Genomic DNA, 16,180 nt, shown 5'->3' on the forward strand with positions numbered 1-16,180 from the left:
AAAAGTGATACAAGTAGAAGCCTTGCCTTCATTTTCTCCACTGGACACAGCTCTTGAGGAAGAGAACAGAGTTTGATGCTGAAATGGCAGCATTTCCTCTACAGAGGTGAGTTTAGTTATGAGGCTTATGATGGTGTAAAATAGGGATGCACCAATACCACTTTTTTCCAGACTCAGTACAAGTACAAGTACTTACATTTGAGTACTTGCCGATACCGAGTACCGATATGAGTACTTAATACCATTACAGTTATTCGTTACTTTTGTAAATGTGCTTTTTTGTCGTTGTCATTAGTCTGACTGGAACAAGGTGCTGCTACTGACATTTAATGTGTTGGAATGAGTGTTTCTCAATCAATCCACCAGGGGGCGCCGCTCTTAATTAACCGTACTGGACAAATACCAGGGAGAAGAGTAAAGTTTTTTGAGAAGAGGGAGAAGAAAGTCAGTAATAACAAACATGGAGATGACAGTAGTAACACTAATGTGGACACTAATGCTGATATTGATGTGGGTAGCTGTCCTAAATCTGTCAGCAGTTTTTCACAAACTCAAGCAGTCGCTCTTTGAACAGATCCTCTACCTCCACGGTTCCTGGTGGTATTCTCCGTCTGGGTACACATCTGGGAGCACCTGGAAAACAGATGGAATGTACAAAGAGGACGGACAGAACTCTCCCTCCGTATCCGTCTGTGTGTTTAACATTACTTGTAGTCAGCATTACTTTTGTCACCATCATTTATTTTGAAAAATCTCCACACTACTAACATTACTCCTCCGCTGCGTACCTGCAACACTTAACTGCGAATGTCACGCCGCCGTGAGTGGTATCAGTGTGGTTGTATCGGGGTACCTGTATGAGTATGAGTAAAGTACACACCCTGAGTATCGGATCCGATACCTGATACTGGTATCAGTATCTGTGCATCCCTAGTGTAAAGTGCCTGTATTATATGTTATTATGTTTGTCTCTGTGTCCTAATATGTGGGTCAGACTAGACTACAGATAAAGGAAGTAATTTGTGGTTTTACTGGTGGTTGTTTCCTGTGTAAAAACAGAGCTAAGCTAACAGAGCTGTGATGTAAACTACATTGGTCTACAATTAAAATACTTTCAGAATAAAAGGAGTGAAACTGAACCAAGTTTGAGTCACTAATAAAAATAGAAAAAAAGTCTATTGCTGGTTGGCACTAGTTTCCAAGATACAGTCTTGGGTCAAAATGTGAAATTCTGAGAATTAATAAGAGAATGTGTTTTACTCCCAACAAATGTTTATGTCAGATCTACTTCTAAACACTGCACATTACAATACATCCATTTTTGAGGTTATTTCTAGTGGAATATTTATAAATCTATTGCATGAATGGACATAAACCAATATGTATGTGTTGTAACACTTTATCATATAAGGATAAATAAGCTGAATAACACTGAGGGTGACAAAGGCGATGATATTGCCCCCGTTTAATGACAAAAACTAAATGCAGAATTTAATTTGTTCCACAAGCCATAATGTTTCAAATGAATAATGGATGCCCTGCTCTTCTGATCCTGCTTGTTATCTGAAAGAGAGTCTTTTGCGTAATGCTGTGTCAGAACTGAATATATCTATGAATATTTCTGTTAGTGTGTGATGTTGATGGGAAATGTCTTGTGTGAGTGTGCAGCAATTTTCCATCAGAACAAATGGAACTTCTGTCTATATAGAAATATAAACAACTCCATGAAAAGCAGGTGCCAGAGCTGTATTAAAAGGCAGTAACAACATATGTGGGCTGATTTAGAGTGAAAGGATGAGCTGGGAAGGTTTCATGGTCTTGCTGTGGCCAGAGATGGTCTGAAATGACTGCTGTGTACCTGAAAACAGTGAAGGGTCCTTAGTGATAGAGTGTACGCTGGCTTTTTCTTTTGCCTTTTTATTGAACAACTGTGACATTCAGAATCATTTTTGGAGTAATGCTAATCATTGTTGTGACATGATCACATTTTTTTTTTTTTTTCTGTTGAAGTTGTGCCAGGTACAAAGTTGAACATGAAGAGGCGTTCGATGGCACAGTGCTGAAAGTCCTCTTAAATGACATTTCCTCTTAAACTGGACACTGGCATGAAGACCGGGGATTGTGGTCCATTTTGTGCTGTCTTATCTTAGCCCTTCTGCTGACCCCTTTCCCCAACCCATGTTAGTCCTAAACCTAAACAAAATATACATATATATATATATATATATATATATATATATATATATATATATATATATATATATATATATATATATATATATATATATATATATATATATATATATATATATTTAGTTTGTTGTTATCAGAAATAAATTGCCATTGCCTTAAATTAAAACCTTTTCTGCACATCAGCTCAGCGGGAAAGTGGAAAAGACACTAAAGGCCAGACAAGATGGCAACTGTGGTATTTTCTTTAAGATCTACTAAGAACAAAATACAACAAAGAAATCAAAGGAAACAAAAGTTCAATTAATTTCACTCAGTCACAGAGGAACATATTGTATTAATATCTAAAGCAGGATGAAGCCTTAAAAGTTTAATCTCTCATATAACATTGTAATAGTTGACATTAACATATAACCAGAGAGAAAAGACGCCATCACAAAAAATGTGATTGTCTTCTGAGTATTTTTACAGCCCTGAAGTAGTCTATACATACGCACTATATACACCAATTTTACTTATTCATAGGATATACTCTTCACTAAATAAAAAGTTTAGTGTGTATTTCATGTCAAATGCAGCTTAAGTGTTTGATGTATATAGCCCAAGTGTTTTTCTTTAAGATTTTAGGATTTTTAAAGCACACAGCTAGAAGCTGATGTGGATTCTTCAGCTTCTGATTAATTTATCAGCTCTCTGAGACACTGCTGTGTTGTGTGATTTATTATTCAGTGCGCTATTCAGAACACCTTTTGAATGCAGTAACTGTTGATGATAATAATAGACGGAATAAACACTGATGCTCAGGGCTAAAACCCCCAGGGGAAACCATTTAAATTTTGACATTTAATCATAAAAAAAAGGCAAAAATGTCGGTTTGGCTAATGCCATCATCTTTTATCTTTTCATTTTTTGTACTACTATTTAATTCCCATTTTCTTGAAGTGATTTTGGACATTTCCTGCTGTGATTATAAAAACTCACTGTCAGCTTTACCTCGCTTCATCCCCCGTGTGTTTGCGCGCCCATGTGCGCGTGCACGGCGTAAAAATCCTGTTTCCTAGGTAACCAGGAGGTTGATTCTGCTGTCTAGCTGCAGGGATGCTCCTCAACACTTCGTACTTAAACACTGCAAAGCGAAATTACACGCCATCATCCACACTCATTGTACTACTGTCAAACACGCATGATCCAAACAAGCACGCATGATTAAAGACACGAAGCAGACCGGGCCGTTCTGAGCTGAAGTGTGACAGCTGGAAAGATGGATGCGGTTTGATTAATGGGCTGTCACTCGGAGCTCCCTCCACCTATGCAGAGACCCCCATCACAAACAGGACTCTCCTTCCAGTTGGGGGGTGGATACTGTCACACCGAAGCCCGTGTTCAGCCCTGACCTGACACCCTTCAGTGTGGAATAAACCCCCTTTATTCCTCCCCTCATTGTGGAAATCTCACAGCCGGCTGGTTCGCACTTCCAATCACACGCCTTAACAGTTGTGATTGTAAATGTTTCTGTGCCCTGCAGGTGCACAACAGAACACTGAACCCTCTGCAGTTCCCGATCTCCACCTTTCATGTCACATTAGAAATAACAAGGCCATCAGGGCTGTTTAGAAGAAGTAGACATTTATTTTTCATTCGATCGGCTTCTGTTTCAGCAGCGGCACGCCACCGCGCAAACCCGAAGTGGGGGAGCCTTTACGCCGGGAGCGCGCAGCAACCGGCGCGGCGCGCATGCACAGCTGTCAGCACCAAGGACAGCAGCCGCTCAGCCCGGAGGAGCATCAGTCTGACCGGCGTCAGTCCGCACACAGAGCACCGAGCAGCGGCCGGAGGCAGCCACGCATCACCCGGAGAGGGACAGAGAGCCTGAGAGCCCGGACTATGGTTTAAACCCCCACCCCACCCCCTCCCTCCCCCCTTAAACAACCGCAGGGGCGTCTGAGGAAACCTGCAGTGCAAAGCAAAAATGCGGTCTGGACATCCCGGGTTAACAGCCTGCCCCTAATATGATGCACATTCCTCCGCATTGCACATAATTCCGCCTATTTTTTCAGCCCTCTTCTTCCTTTTTTGGCCGCCCTCCCCCGCTCACACCGCCCACCTGGATCTCGTCCGCATTCGAGCTGTGCCGCGCTGCTGTCCAGAAGCTGGTCGAGCCGACCCGCCACCAGGGAGAAAAGCGACCGGGCTGCACTGTGCTGTTTGGTGGTCCACACGATGCGTCTGTTTCTGCTGGCGGTGCTCTTCTCGTGCTCCTGCGCGCGGGCCGGCTGCGAGCCCAAGATCGTTAACATCGGTGCCGTCCTGAGCCAGAAAAGATACGAGCAGGTCTTCAAAGATGCCGTGACCCAGGCCAACCAGGTCTACGGCAGGGACAAATTCAAGCTGACCGCTATCTCCGTTACGCACAAACCCAACGCCATCCAGATGGCTCTGTCCGTGTGCGAGGACCTCATCTCCAGTCAGGTAGTTCACTGCACCTCACAGGGTGCCCGACCATCATTTACCGTTCATCATAGCCTGTTATGCATGCTTCATGTATGATCCACCCTCCACTTTTCAGCAAAAACTGTTGGTGCTTCGAATCAGAGCACCTTGGTGGAAATTCATTTGAAGGAACCATAAAGTTACAATCTGTTCTGCAGTGTTGGCCACTGAGGTGTGTAGTGGACTGGAAGGGTTTCAGGAGGAGAGGGAAATGAAAACTGCTTCACTCCCAGCCTTTAAACAAATACTATCACATCTACTTTTAAGATCATTGTTGTTTCTGTTGATTTTCTATTGAAAGTCTACATTATCTTCAAGACATTTGCACTTATTCAGTCAAAGTGGAGCAACCAACAAATGGACTCAAACCCTACTTTTTTCCACAGTTTATTAGCAGAGATTTAGAAATGGGATGTAAAGTAACTTATTTAAAATGTACTTCTCGATGGGGGTTCATTTCTCCTGAACATCAGCCATCACCAGACAAACGTCAATGTTCAAAAACCTTAAAATCAAAGAGTCTGTGGATTAAACCATTTCCAGCTGAAAACAACTAACCAATATAGTGTTAACACTGAAACAGAAATAGTTCAGTCTTATCCGTGCAACAGTAAAACTCCCCACGGGTCTGTCTCTCATAAAAATAGACTTTAGTTTGGGGCAAATCTTACATTTCCTGACACACAGCTGCATATTTACTGAACTGCAAAGAAACCAATTAGGACTAAAAATGTGCAATACTCTTAATGACTTGGCTCCCAGTGTAGCCTGTGAACTGCATGATTTTTTGGCGAGATGAGGCTTACAGTTTCTATATTGGCCTGCACCCAGCTGCAGTCAGTACAACATGATAGATACATGGATGGATGGATGGATAGATAATGGAAGAAGTATAGAAAAACAAATTGTAATGAATAGATAAATAAATACACTCAAACTTTAAACTCCATCCCACTGATGAGGTGACATGGGAAACCATTTTCAGATGTAGATAACAATGAGTTTCTATATGCACGTCATTTTAAAGCCATCATCTAAGGATTTAAGCCATATGTTGTGTGGCTTGAAAGAACAAATACATTTCATAAGTAATGCATGGTGAAAGCATGTGCGCCATGGTTGTTAAAACACTGAAGCATATTAAAGTGCATAGTCCATCCTCTCATGTAACACGGCTTTTAAAACGAAACATTATGTCACAGCATGTTGAGGCGTGAAGTCCCTCTCACTAGCTCTTTTCTCTCCCACACTCATAATTAGGCTTTCCTGTGAAATAAAAAAACACACACACCCACAGCTCCAGTGCTGCTCCAATGTCCTCGGTCTTATGCTTAGTGTAATGACTCTAATTGATACAGGCTTGTAGAATAATACTGTCGCATGCAATCTCTTGTCACACATTCACCCAAAGCATGAGAGGGTAATCCAGCTTTCAGGATGCAGAAACAACAGTCCCTCATCAGAATTACATCTAATTTGGACAGAAAATCTATGAAAGGTTTAATCAGATGAGATTAGCTTGTGGGCAATAACATTCACTGAGAAGGAAAAGTCGGTGGCAGATGGGGGAGTAGATGCCCGCGAGCAGTTCTTGGATGATAGACCTCATTTTTGACCCAACCATACGGGCTGCTCGTATCAAATAATCCATGCCTGCACAGCCATGCCAGCTTCCTTCCTTCCCCTCCTTATCTTTTCTCTCCTTTTTTTTTGTTTGGAGCATTTCTCAAGGCAGTGCTTAAGACAGACACATTTTTGCCAAATCCCGTGTTTCTTGGGTAATTGTCCAGCGTTAGTTTTGCTCTGTGTAGGGATAAGACTAAATCACACAGTCATGAATTGATCTCATACTCTTTTCCAATACGGAGTAAAAATTTGCACAAACGTTTTTCTGTTCTTTTGTTTCTCTTTCATAGTTGGTGAGTTTATCCTTTTTGCCCACTGTCATCATTTACTGCTCAAAATTAGACTTTTGTGCTTGTTATACAACCTTTTAGCAGCATTAGCATGCACTAGAGGTGGATTAAAATACAAAAAAAGGGAGGATTACCATCTGTTGATTCCTGAATTTTGTCCTTTAGAGGAATCCTGTGTCAAAATCCACCTTTGCTAACTTTAATATTGCTGCTAATCTTGTGTGGTCTTTCAAACTCAGTTATTCAACCAAATCATTGGTGCACCCTCAGTGCAGTATTACTTTACTCCAGGGTCTATTAGCTCTGTTGTCTACCCTGGCCTGCTTTATTTAGAAACTTTTATTTTATGATGCATCTTCACTTTAACCTTTGAGTTTGAGGTACATGGCAGGATGCTTCTTCACATTCCTCTGATTCTGTAAAATCTGATTTCAAGGTGTGCAGCTTCCTACCTCCAGGATCCTCACAAATACTGTACTTTGGAGCCAGTTTTGAACTAGTGCACAGTATTTATAGGTGTGGTGTAGAGAAGTCATCACTGCTCAAATACTGAAAATAGTCTTTTATGAGAGCAGAACAGTGCCTGAACTAAAGAAATGAACACATGATACATAGAGAAAGTGCCAAAATAAGTAAAAATGTAGAGAAAAGTTATTTATGTGAATGTAAGAGCTTAAACACCCTGAAAAAATATCTTAAAAAGTCAAAAAATTTGGACTCATCAAACTTGTAGATACCCTGATTGTGTATTTAGCATACTTTTAGTGCATTTTAGTGTATTTTTTGGCATATTGGTGTATAATAAGTGTGAGGCCCATTCGACTGTTATTTATGTGACTGTAAGGTCCTAAATTTGACCAAAGACACCCTGAAAAATATCTTAAAAATTCAAAAATTGGGATTCATCAAACCTGTACACACCCTGATTGTGTATTTAGTATACTTTTAGTGCATTTTAGTGTATTTTTTGAGCATATTGGTGTATAATAAGTGTGAGGCCCATTAGACTGTTATTTATGTGAATGTAAGGTCCTAAATTTTACCAAAGATGCCTGGAAAAACATCTTAAAAAGTCATAAATTTGGCTTTCATTAAACCTGCTGGTACCCTGTACAAGCATATGATAATCTTATGGAATGAGATGCTTCAACCGTCTAACAGTAGCCAAAATTCTTCAAATGAGCTCAACCTAAAATACATTAAAACAGTTACGTTTAACATAGACACTGATGCAGCAATAAAATGAATCAAAACATCAGGTAGTAAAAAAGTAAAACACTGACTGGAATCATGTTACTGCACAGTGAGCACCTCGACTTTTCATACTTCAGTAAATGTAGCTGATAATACACACTTAAACCTAAATGAAGTATTCGATGTAAGCATATAGTATTAGTAGTTTTAGTGAGGGACAGGATCTGAATTTGGTCTCGAGGCCAGACCAGTAAAATAATACCAGTAAAAATATATAAATAATGACAATTCCAAATGTTTCTCTCTGCTTTAGTACAAAAAGTAAAATTACAATATGAACATGTTTAAATTTTCAAACCATCCTTTCACCAAAAATGCGAATAAGCTGAACAACCATGCATGAGCTGACATTTCTTGTGAAAGATGTTATGCCTCATCTTTGCATTTACACGTGTGCATTACAATTCACAAATATCATTGGATCTACAAAAACACCAAGCATTTGGTAACAGGCACAATACTGTTAAATTGCACTTCTTTTTACTTAAGGCATTTCACGTTCACAGGTTATTTGCATTTTTTGTGAAAGGAGTTTGTAAATGTAAACATGTTTATAATGTGATTTTACTTTTTACATTTTCTGTATAAAAACAAAGAGAAATTTGGAGTTGTCATGTTTGGTTGTTAAAATCTTCAGTGTAAGTTTTGCACTTTGCAAATTCATCCTGCGGGCCGGACTGGACCCTTCGGTGGGCCAGTTTCGGCCCGCAGGCCATAAGTTTGACACCTCTTGCGTTGAGCCTTTTTTAGCTGCTGCTTTAACTGAACCTCCACTGTGGGAATAACAGAGTGTTCCTCTGTGCCTCTGCAGGTTTATGCCATCCTGGTGAGTCACCCTCCCCAGTCCAATGACCACCTCACCCCAACACCTGTCTCCTACACTGCAGGCTTCTATCGCATCCCTGTGGTGGGACTCACCACCCGCATGTCCATCTACTCCGACAAGGTGAGTGATGGATGAGGAAAAAGAGGTGACGGCAAAGGGAGGGAGGGAGGGAAAGGAGGGAAAAGGGAAGAGAGTGAACAGAGAGCAAGGCGGTGAAGATCTCCCCTGGGGCGGCTTCAAAAGCTTCATAGATTAAACGTCCCGTCACTGTCTATTAGGGGAGCTGTAATTAAATGCGGTTCCAGCTGGAAATTGAAAGGGCATCATTAATAATATCTGTGACCTGAGTAATGTTTTTATGAAGCACAAGCAAATAAAATTAAACTTTCAAGCACTTTCATAAATAAAACACGAAGGACTTTCAAACTGAAATTAAAATCTATTTAAGTATATTTCAAGCACAATCAGAACCATTAAATTCATTTTCAGTTTTTTAGAGCCTGAGGATGTGTGCATAGATTAAGGGATAATCATAAAATGTGTATGATTTTATTTCCAGTCAAGTCCAAACGTGATTATGTTTGGCTCTAAACCAATGAAGTAGAAGTGCTGCTGGGTCTTCTTGGGGATTATCCACAGGTGCTCTTTGGAAACTTGTAGTGTGTCTTACTATTTGGAGTCAAAAAAAACAAAACAAAAAAAACGCATTAATGTGCAAGATTTCAAAAAAATATTCCAAGGCACACTGTAGGATTTGTGTAAAAATAAAATGCCTTTATTACTCCATGGGAATCATTTAAAAATGGTCTTTGGTCTTACCTTTGCTGTTCTTGAATGGAATTTCTGCCATCAGCTAATCTATTGTTTTGTGTTACATTGAAATGATTCTGACTGGAAACAAGTGGCCCAGAGCTTAACAGGTCTACAGTTTGATAAAACCAGGCCAGATCTGGTAAGAAATTGTGTCAGTTAAAAACACAAAACAAAAAACTGAAGCCCTGACCTCAGCCCCATCCAAGGCCTTTGGGAGTAACTGGAATGATACCTGGGAGGCTGAATGAATGCCCACGATTCCTTGTAGTCAATGTGAGAATCAGTGGAAAAATCTTAAACAAAACCAAGAGGAGAAAAATCCTTTGGCGGTAAAGCAGATCAAGCTTTCATTAAATGTAAATAAGTCTGGTTATACTGTATACACATGTAATTTCTTGGAAACAGAGATGTTTTATGGAGGATAGTAAAAATGCCAGAAACATAAAGGTCACCTTGACTGAGAATCAAATCAAAGATGTTGTGGATCATTTTGCTACCCGGGCTCTAATCCAAACATTCCAGCCATACAATGCATGTCAAGATAAGACAAACTCTGCTTCAAGCCTCATATGACCTTAAGGAAACTGCACTCTTGGCGAGCTTTGGCCACTTCTTCTGTGGTAAATTTAGCAGAATAAGTTGTTATGGAAAGCTGTTAATTTCACTTTGTTTCCTGCAGTGGTGCAATAATAAGTACCTACTTCTATTCAATACAACACTGAAGTGCAATTTTGTTGTACTTTACTGGAGTATTTCCATTTACTGGAGCTTTATCCTTCTACTCTTTTATCTCAGAGGCAAATATTTTGCTTTTTACATTTTCCAGCTTCAATTACTTTTCACATTACAATGTTTCATCACCACAAATCTCTAAATATGGTGATTTTTAGATGTTTGTGATAAACTCAAAAATCTTCTTATTCCTCTTGGATTAGCTTTAAAACACTCCATTTTCACACTCTATTTTTCTGCCCAATGCTTATTACTGGACAGTTAAAGCAGCGTACGACTTTCACCACAAAGCTTTTTTCAAATTTGTAAAACTTGAGTGATAGCCTAATTATCACTAATCTATTAGTCTTTCTACACCAGAATCCCTTCCCTCATGGTAAACACCTTCAAAGATGACTCCATCGTAAACACAGTCTGCTTGTTTACATAAACTGAAATGTCACATTTTTAGAAATTTAATGTTGGATGTAGTGGGAGGTGGTAACAAGTTTTGACAACTCTATCTAGCGCTGTGGCCTGGTTCATTCAGTTATGTTTCTTGTTGCAATATTGTGACTTTGGTGCTTAAAGGGTTAATAGCCAATGCCACCTCTGACTTCCTGTCTAATCGTCCACAGAGTATCCATCTGTCCTTTTTGCGGACAGTCCCCCCATATTCTCACCAGGCCCATGTGTGGTTCGACCTGATGCGCGAATTCAACTGGAACCACATCATCCTGATCGTGAGCGACGACCACGAGGGACGGGCTGCTCAAAAACGACTGGAGACCCTTTTAGAGGAGAGAGAAACAAAGGTGAGACGCTCAGGCGGGCAGAAGTGTGAGTGTGAAAGGTTGTTTAAACCCCAGAGGTCTTGTATGTATGTAACTGTTTTCCTTTCTGTTGTGTGGCCACATCTCTTTCTCACCATTGTGTAAACACTGGCTAACATTCCTAGAGACATCAACAGCGTCTAATGTGGTCTAATCTGACAAAAGTTTGTATGTTTATTTGCTCATCTTCACGTTGCTTTTTGCCATAGTCCAAATTATCCTGTGTCTATCCACATTGGGAGCCAAATAGTGGACTTTAACGTGGGGCTTTGCAAACCATCACAGACTCGAGTGTTCTATTGTGGAGGTCTGGAGCCTGTATCATGAAGTGAGTTTGGCTTTGTCTGGACCTCTGGGCTTCACTGAGGCTGACACTGATGATAAACCAATACATCCTCAGAAAACACACAAAAAAAACAAACAAACTAACAGACAAAACAGCAATGCATGCACACGCTGCAACTTGACAGATAAGAACAGCTCGCTCTCTTACTCCCACAAAACTTAATACTGGAGCAAAAACAAACCGATAATAAATACATAAAAATGAAAATAACAGTCAAAACTTTTACTCAAGAAGACCTAATAATTATGCAGTTCAACAACTACATGAACCATGAAGGGTGACTCACGCAGTTCGTCATTAAATTATTTCAGCACAGAGAAATGTGATGTTTGAAGCCAAAGCAAATTAAAGACATAAGCTGTTTAGTTTTAGATCAGAAAATGAAAAGGCATCTGAAAAATGTAATACACAGTCAGAGATTGTATTAAGTTCTAGCCCACTTCTTTATGGAATTTTTCAAGAAATAAAATGGGAAATATACTGATAAATGAATCATATATAAGGCGGTGGTTGGTTTTATATGGACATGTCAAAACATATCTACATAGTGAATGAATTAAAATATTAAGTGGTTTAAGATGAATGCTCAGATCACCTAGCCTGGCCAGCCATCCGGATTTCTCAGTGTATTCAATACTGAGAAAACAGTCTGGAATTGGGCCAGTCGCTGTGAAATATGCACAGTCTATTCTATAACAACCAATCACAAGTCTTGGGGGGCGGGTGTTTTGCAATGCGTCATACGCACCGACTTGTTTTTGTTGTGAGTCAAAGTTCCAAGTCCGCACATCTCTTTACAACTGTTGTCAGTTGTTTACTTGATTAAAAAATTAGGATTGAATTACAAATTACAACCTGCATTCTCAAGTTTTTCTGACAAAAGCGTCATGTCCGTCTTATTTGTGATTGGTTTACGCGGCGACTGTTAGTCCTGCCTTCATATTTGGATTCAAGCCCCGCAATTCCAGACAGACTTCTCATTGAGAAAGACGGATGGGTGGCCTGGCTACAGATCATCACTATCAATAATAGAAAAGATGAACTGAAAAACTTGAGTTTTTTTGGACTCGTGATGTAAACTGAAACAAATATATGTGTCTTTTATATATTAAGATCAATCAACAGTTTATAAAATCATATGAGTGATTGCAGATGTATTTGTCTAAAACCACCAGACAGCCATGAATTAGCAGGAGAAGTTTCATTAAAATACAGATGAAGACAAATGACAGAAAATACTTCCGATAAAGATTAAATGTACTAAATCATGAGTGGGTTTAAACTGAGAAAATACTTTAATTAAGGCTGGGTTTAAACACAGATGAGGTTTGGTTAGGTTTAGGTTTTTAGAATATTACTTATCACCATCACTGTTAAGAAACAAACACAAAAAAAGTTAAATTACTGTTGACATGGTTCAGTGATGATTTTTTTTTTGTAAATATCCATTTAATAAAAGGCCATTGTTTCAAAATAAAATGACATTGTGATTTACGCCATGACAGGGGTGTCAAACTCATTTTAGTTCAATGGTTTAGCCCAATGTGGGCCAGACCAGTAAAATAATAGACATAATAGCCTATAAATAATAATCCAAATTTTTATCTTTGGAAAAAGTACAATTTTAGCATGAAAATGTAAATAACCTGAATGTGTATACAACCTGAAATTTCTAATGAAAAAAAAGTGCAATTTTAACATGTCTTAGCTTATTATTAACACAACTTACAAAACATTTAATAACAGGCAGAATATTGTTAAAATTACACAGATTTTTCAGGTGGTTCATATTTGTTCGGGTTGTTCACATTTTATTGCGATAGGATAGTTTGTAAATGTAAATATTTTCATAATACAGTTTTACTTTTTTCCACATTAAACCAAGAAGAAAATTTGTAGTTTTCATTATTTATAAGCTATTTTGCTATTATTTTACCTGAGATCACATTGGTCTGTATGCAACCCCTGAACTAAAACACCGTTGACACCCTTGACTCTTAATATCTTCAGTGTAATTTTTGTACTTTGCTAATTCATTGGCTGTTTGTTTGGCATACCTGTCAGCATGACCACTCAGAGGTTTTACTTTTTCACATGCATCGAGCGAACATTAGCAGGTTTAAGCAGCTGGTTTTTCTTCTTCTGGTGAGGTCAGACTGGAATAATCAGTATCACCAGCTGTATTAACACAGATAGCTCGTGCTCAGCTCCATGATGCCAATTATCCAGGATGGCCAAAGTAAAGCTCAGTGAAGCTAAATAACCCAGAGAGACAGATTAAGTGGAACTCATTTTGTAATAGAGGCCGTACGTGTTTCTGTTTTCTCCCTCTGTGTGATTTGTTTCACACAGAGGCCTATTGTTTATCGCAGTCTGTTAGGTCGTGTTCAGACGACATGGGAGATATTTTCGCATTTTAGATACTGCTGATGCATCCATTTTAAGTGTAGCTCAGAGCTGTGTATGTGGGTCAGTGAAATGCCGATCTTCTTTGAGCCAAAACAGACTTGAGACTGCGACAAAGTGCCCTTTAGGAACAGAGAGAAAGAGAGGATAAAAACAACTCCCATCTATTTCATCCATTTAATAAGATAAAATTACCTAGGGATATTTTTTCTCCTTTGTACTGTGTGCTGCCTGGCCCTCTCTGGGGCTCTGTGCTGTAATTGTGTGGTAGAGTGAAATGAGTCCCGATTCAGGGGTTTAATTAAATCAGAAGCTGAAGATACGGGAGCGTGACACACAACACAGCTGAAGTAAAAGCTGCTTAGATTTAGTGACCGGGCTGAATATAGTTAAACAGCCATCAGGACATCATGTCAGATATTTGAATTAATCACATTACACCCTCATACATGCAGTTTCAACACTGACACTGCTTGTCAAATCATCCAGCCATGACTCACATCCTGCACTACACAGGAGAAACTTGTGCATTGAAAGGCTTTGAAGAGAATCCAGGAAGTTCCTTTTTATGTTTGCATAATCAGAGTTTGGATCTCAAAATGTACCCATCTGTCAGTCCCACCGAGTCCAATAAAGCTGAGAGAAGTTGTCGCAACACTCTTCTGCTGTGAGGCTGTAATGATGCAGTTATTTAGGAGCCTCAAAACTATTCATTCTCCAGTTTCCCCAAGTGCTGCTGCGATAATGAAATCGCAATTTATGACCCGAAAGAATAATCAAGGTGCAAAAACTGCTCTGTGTAATTGAAGCCAGTGCAAGGCTATAAAAATACCACTGACAGATACTACATGCTGGCTCCAAAATATCCTATTGCCTCCTAAATGACATTTAAAATCTAGAGTCGTTTTTTTATTTTAACAGGAATCCCTATGGTCTTATGTGCTTTATTTGATTTTTTTTCTAAATGACTACTCTATTGATAAGATTTCATGACAGAAAATATGAGTTTTCATTGACTGGTGTGACTGACAGCTTATTCACCTGCTCTACTGCTGTTGTAGCTCAGAACTTAAAGAATGTAGAGGACTGTATAAAGTAGCTGTTTCATGAAGGTGTCATTGCTGATATGTATTATATACTATAATTGACATAGCTGTGTGTTACAGTGGCCAGCATTTCATTACGTTTGTGTTAGTTAGAGCTCAGGAATCTGGCCAGAAGATCCCATGACGATCTTTGGAGGTAGAATCTCAGTTTACGATTTGTGATTTTCACACCTCTTAATGAAAGGCGACATACAACCCAAATATAGCAACTTTTCCACTGTCTAGTTTCTGGAGGCATAGTCTGTGTAAATGCTTTTTGTTATCTGACCTGGAGTATTCTGGGCCGATATTATATTAGAATATTGACACTATCTAGATGAAGTAAATGCTAATCCACATTTTCTGTACATACAGCTGCAGAGTTTGCATGAATTACCATAGACTGTGGTGGTTTAATTTGTCCTGCTGGAGTCTTAGAATAAATAAAAAAGGTTTTCACAGCAGCATCTGCATCTGCATTAATCAGATGCACTGCACGTCAGAGTTCACAAGCTGGGCCAGCAGATGACGGGCTTACAGGAATTCTTCTGCATGACTTCACTGCAGCAGTAAAGCAACACATTACACAAACTCTGCAAGTTAAGACTGACTAAACCTGTCTATGTTTTCATTTGTCCAGGTCATTGTCTGTAGTTAGTTTGATTTTCAATGTTCACTTGGACTGGTTTTTGACAAACTAAGGACTAAAACCAAGCACTTAAGTGTAGACAGGTGGTAAACTAATGCTAGAAACAGGCAATTAATTCACTTGTCTAGTGACCTGTATGAGTTTTATTCATCAATTTATTTTTAATAGAATCTCTACAATTCATCTGAAAAGTTAATCCGAACACAAATTAAGACCAATCACAATCTCAGTTTGTAAAATCACCTACCTATAGTGGTAGTGTTGGCATGGCCAGTTTCACTGATGGATTTATTGACTGGTGCTAATGCTCAAACGTTCCCCCTAGTGACCGCTTGTAGTAGTGCAAACAAAAATCCCCAGGGACCAAAAAATAAAAATTTCCCAGAGATCACAATGATTAAAAAAGACATCTGCTGCCTTACAACAAAAAGATATTATCAGTTTAATTAAAGGTACTTCTGATCATCAAGAGCAGATATTGAAATGTACATTGTGAGTCCATTTGGTCAAGCTGGAAAGCATGAGGGCGTCAAGTGAAACTAGTCTGCATGTGCACTTAACACCTCTGGTGCATGTGTCAGTGAGAAACTATTAGTTGGAAATAACAGGATTTTATTGTTATTTATTGGTCTATTTGACGTGGACATTGTACATTAATTCA

General features: G+C 39.2%; 1 protein-coding gene across 11 annotated transcripts in view; it reads left to right on the forward strand.

The window, feature by feature from the left end:
- The first annotated feature begins 3,935 nt into the window (after positions 1-3,935).
- The window catches only part of grin1a (glutamate receptor, ionotropic, N-methyl D-aspartate 1a), a 59,731-nt gene continuing 47,486 nt past the window's right edge, over positions 3,936-16,180 (forward strand). For 4 of the 11 annotated variants that reach the window (XM_030149654.1, XM_030149653.1, XM_030149655.1 and 1 more), the window contains exons 1-3: positions 4,204-4,659; positions 8,662-8,796; positions 10,839-11,015. In XM_030149654.1, the coding sequence (XP_030005514.1) occupies positions 4,411-4,659; positions 8,662-8,796; positions 10,839-11,015 (561 nt within the window). In that variant the 5' untranslated portion in view covers positions 4,204-4,410. Of the gene's footprint in view, positions 4,660-8,661; positions 8,797-10,838; positions 11,016-16,180 lie in introns of all 11 variants that reach the window. The other 7 variants (XM_030149648.1, XM_030149649.1, XM_030149645.1 and 4 more) reach the window with 6 other exon arrangements.

Source organism: Sphaeramia orbicularis, chromosome 12 (genome assembly GCF_902148855.1).
Source record: "Sphaeramia orbicularis chromosome 12, fSphaOr1.1, whole genome shotgun sequence".
NCBI lineage: Eukaryota > Metazoa > Chordata > Actinopteri > Kurtiformes > Apogonidae > Sphaeramia > Sphaeramia orbicularis.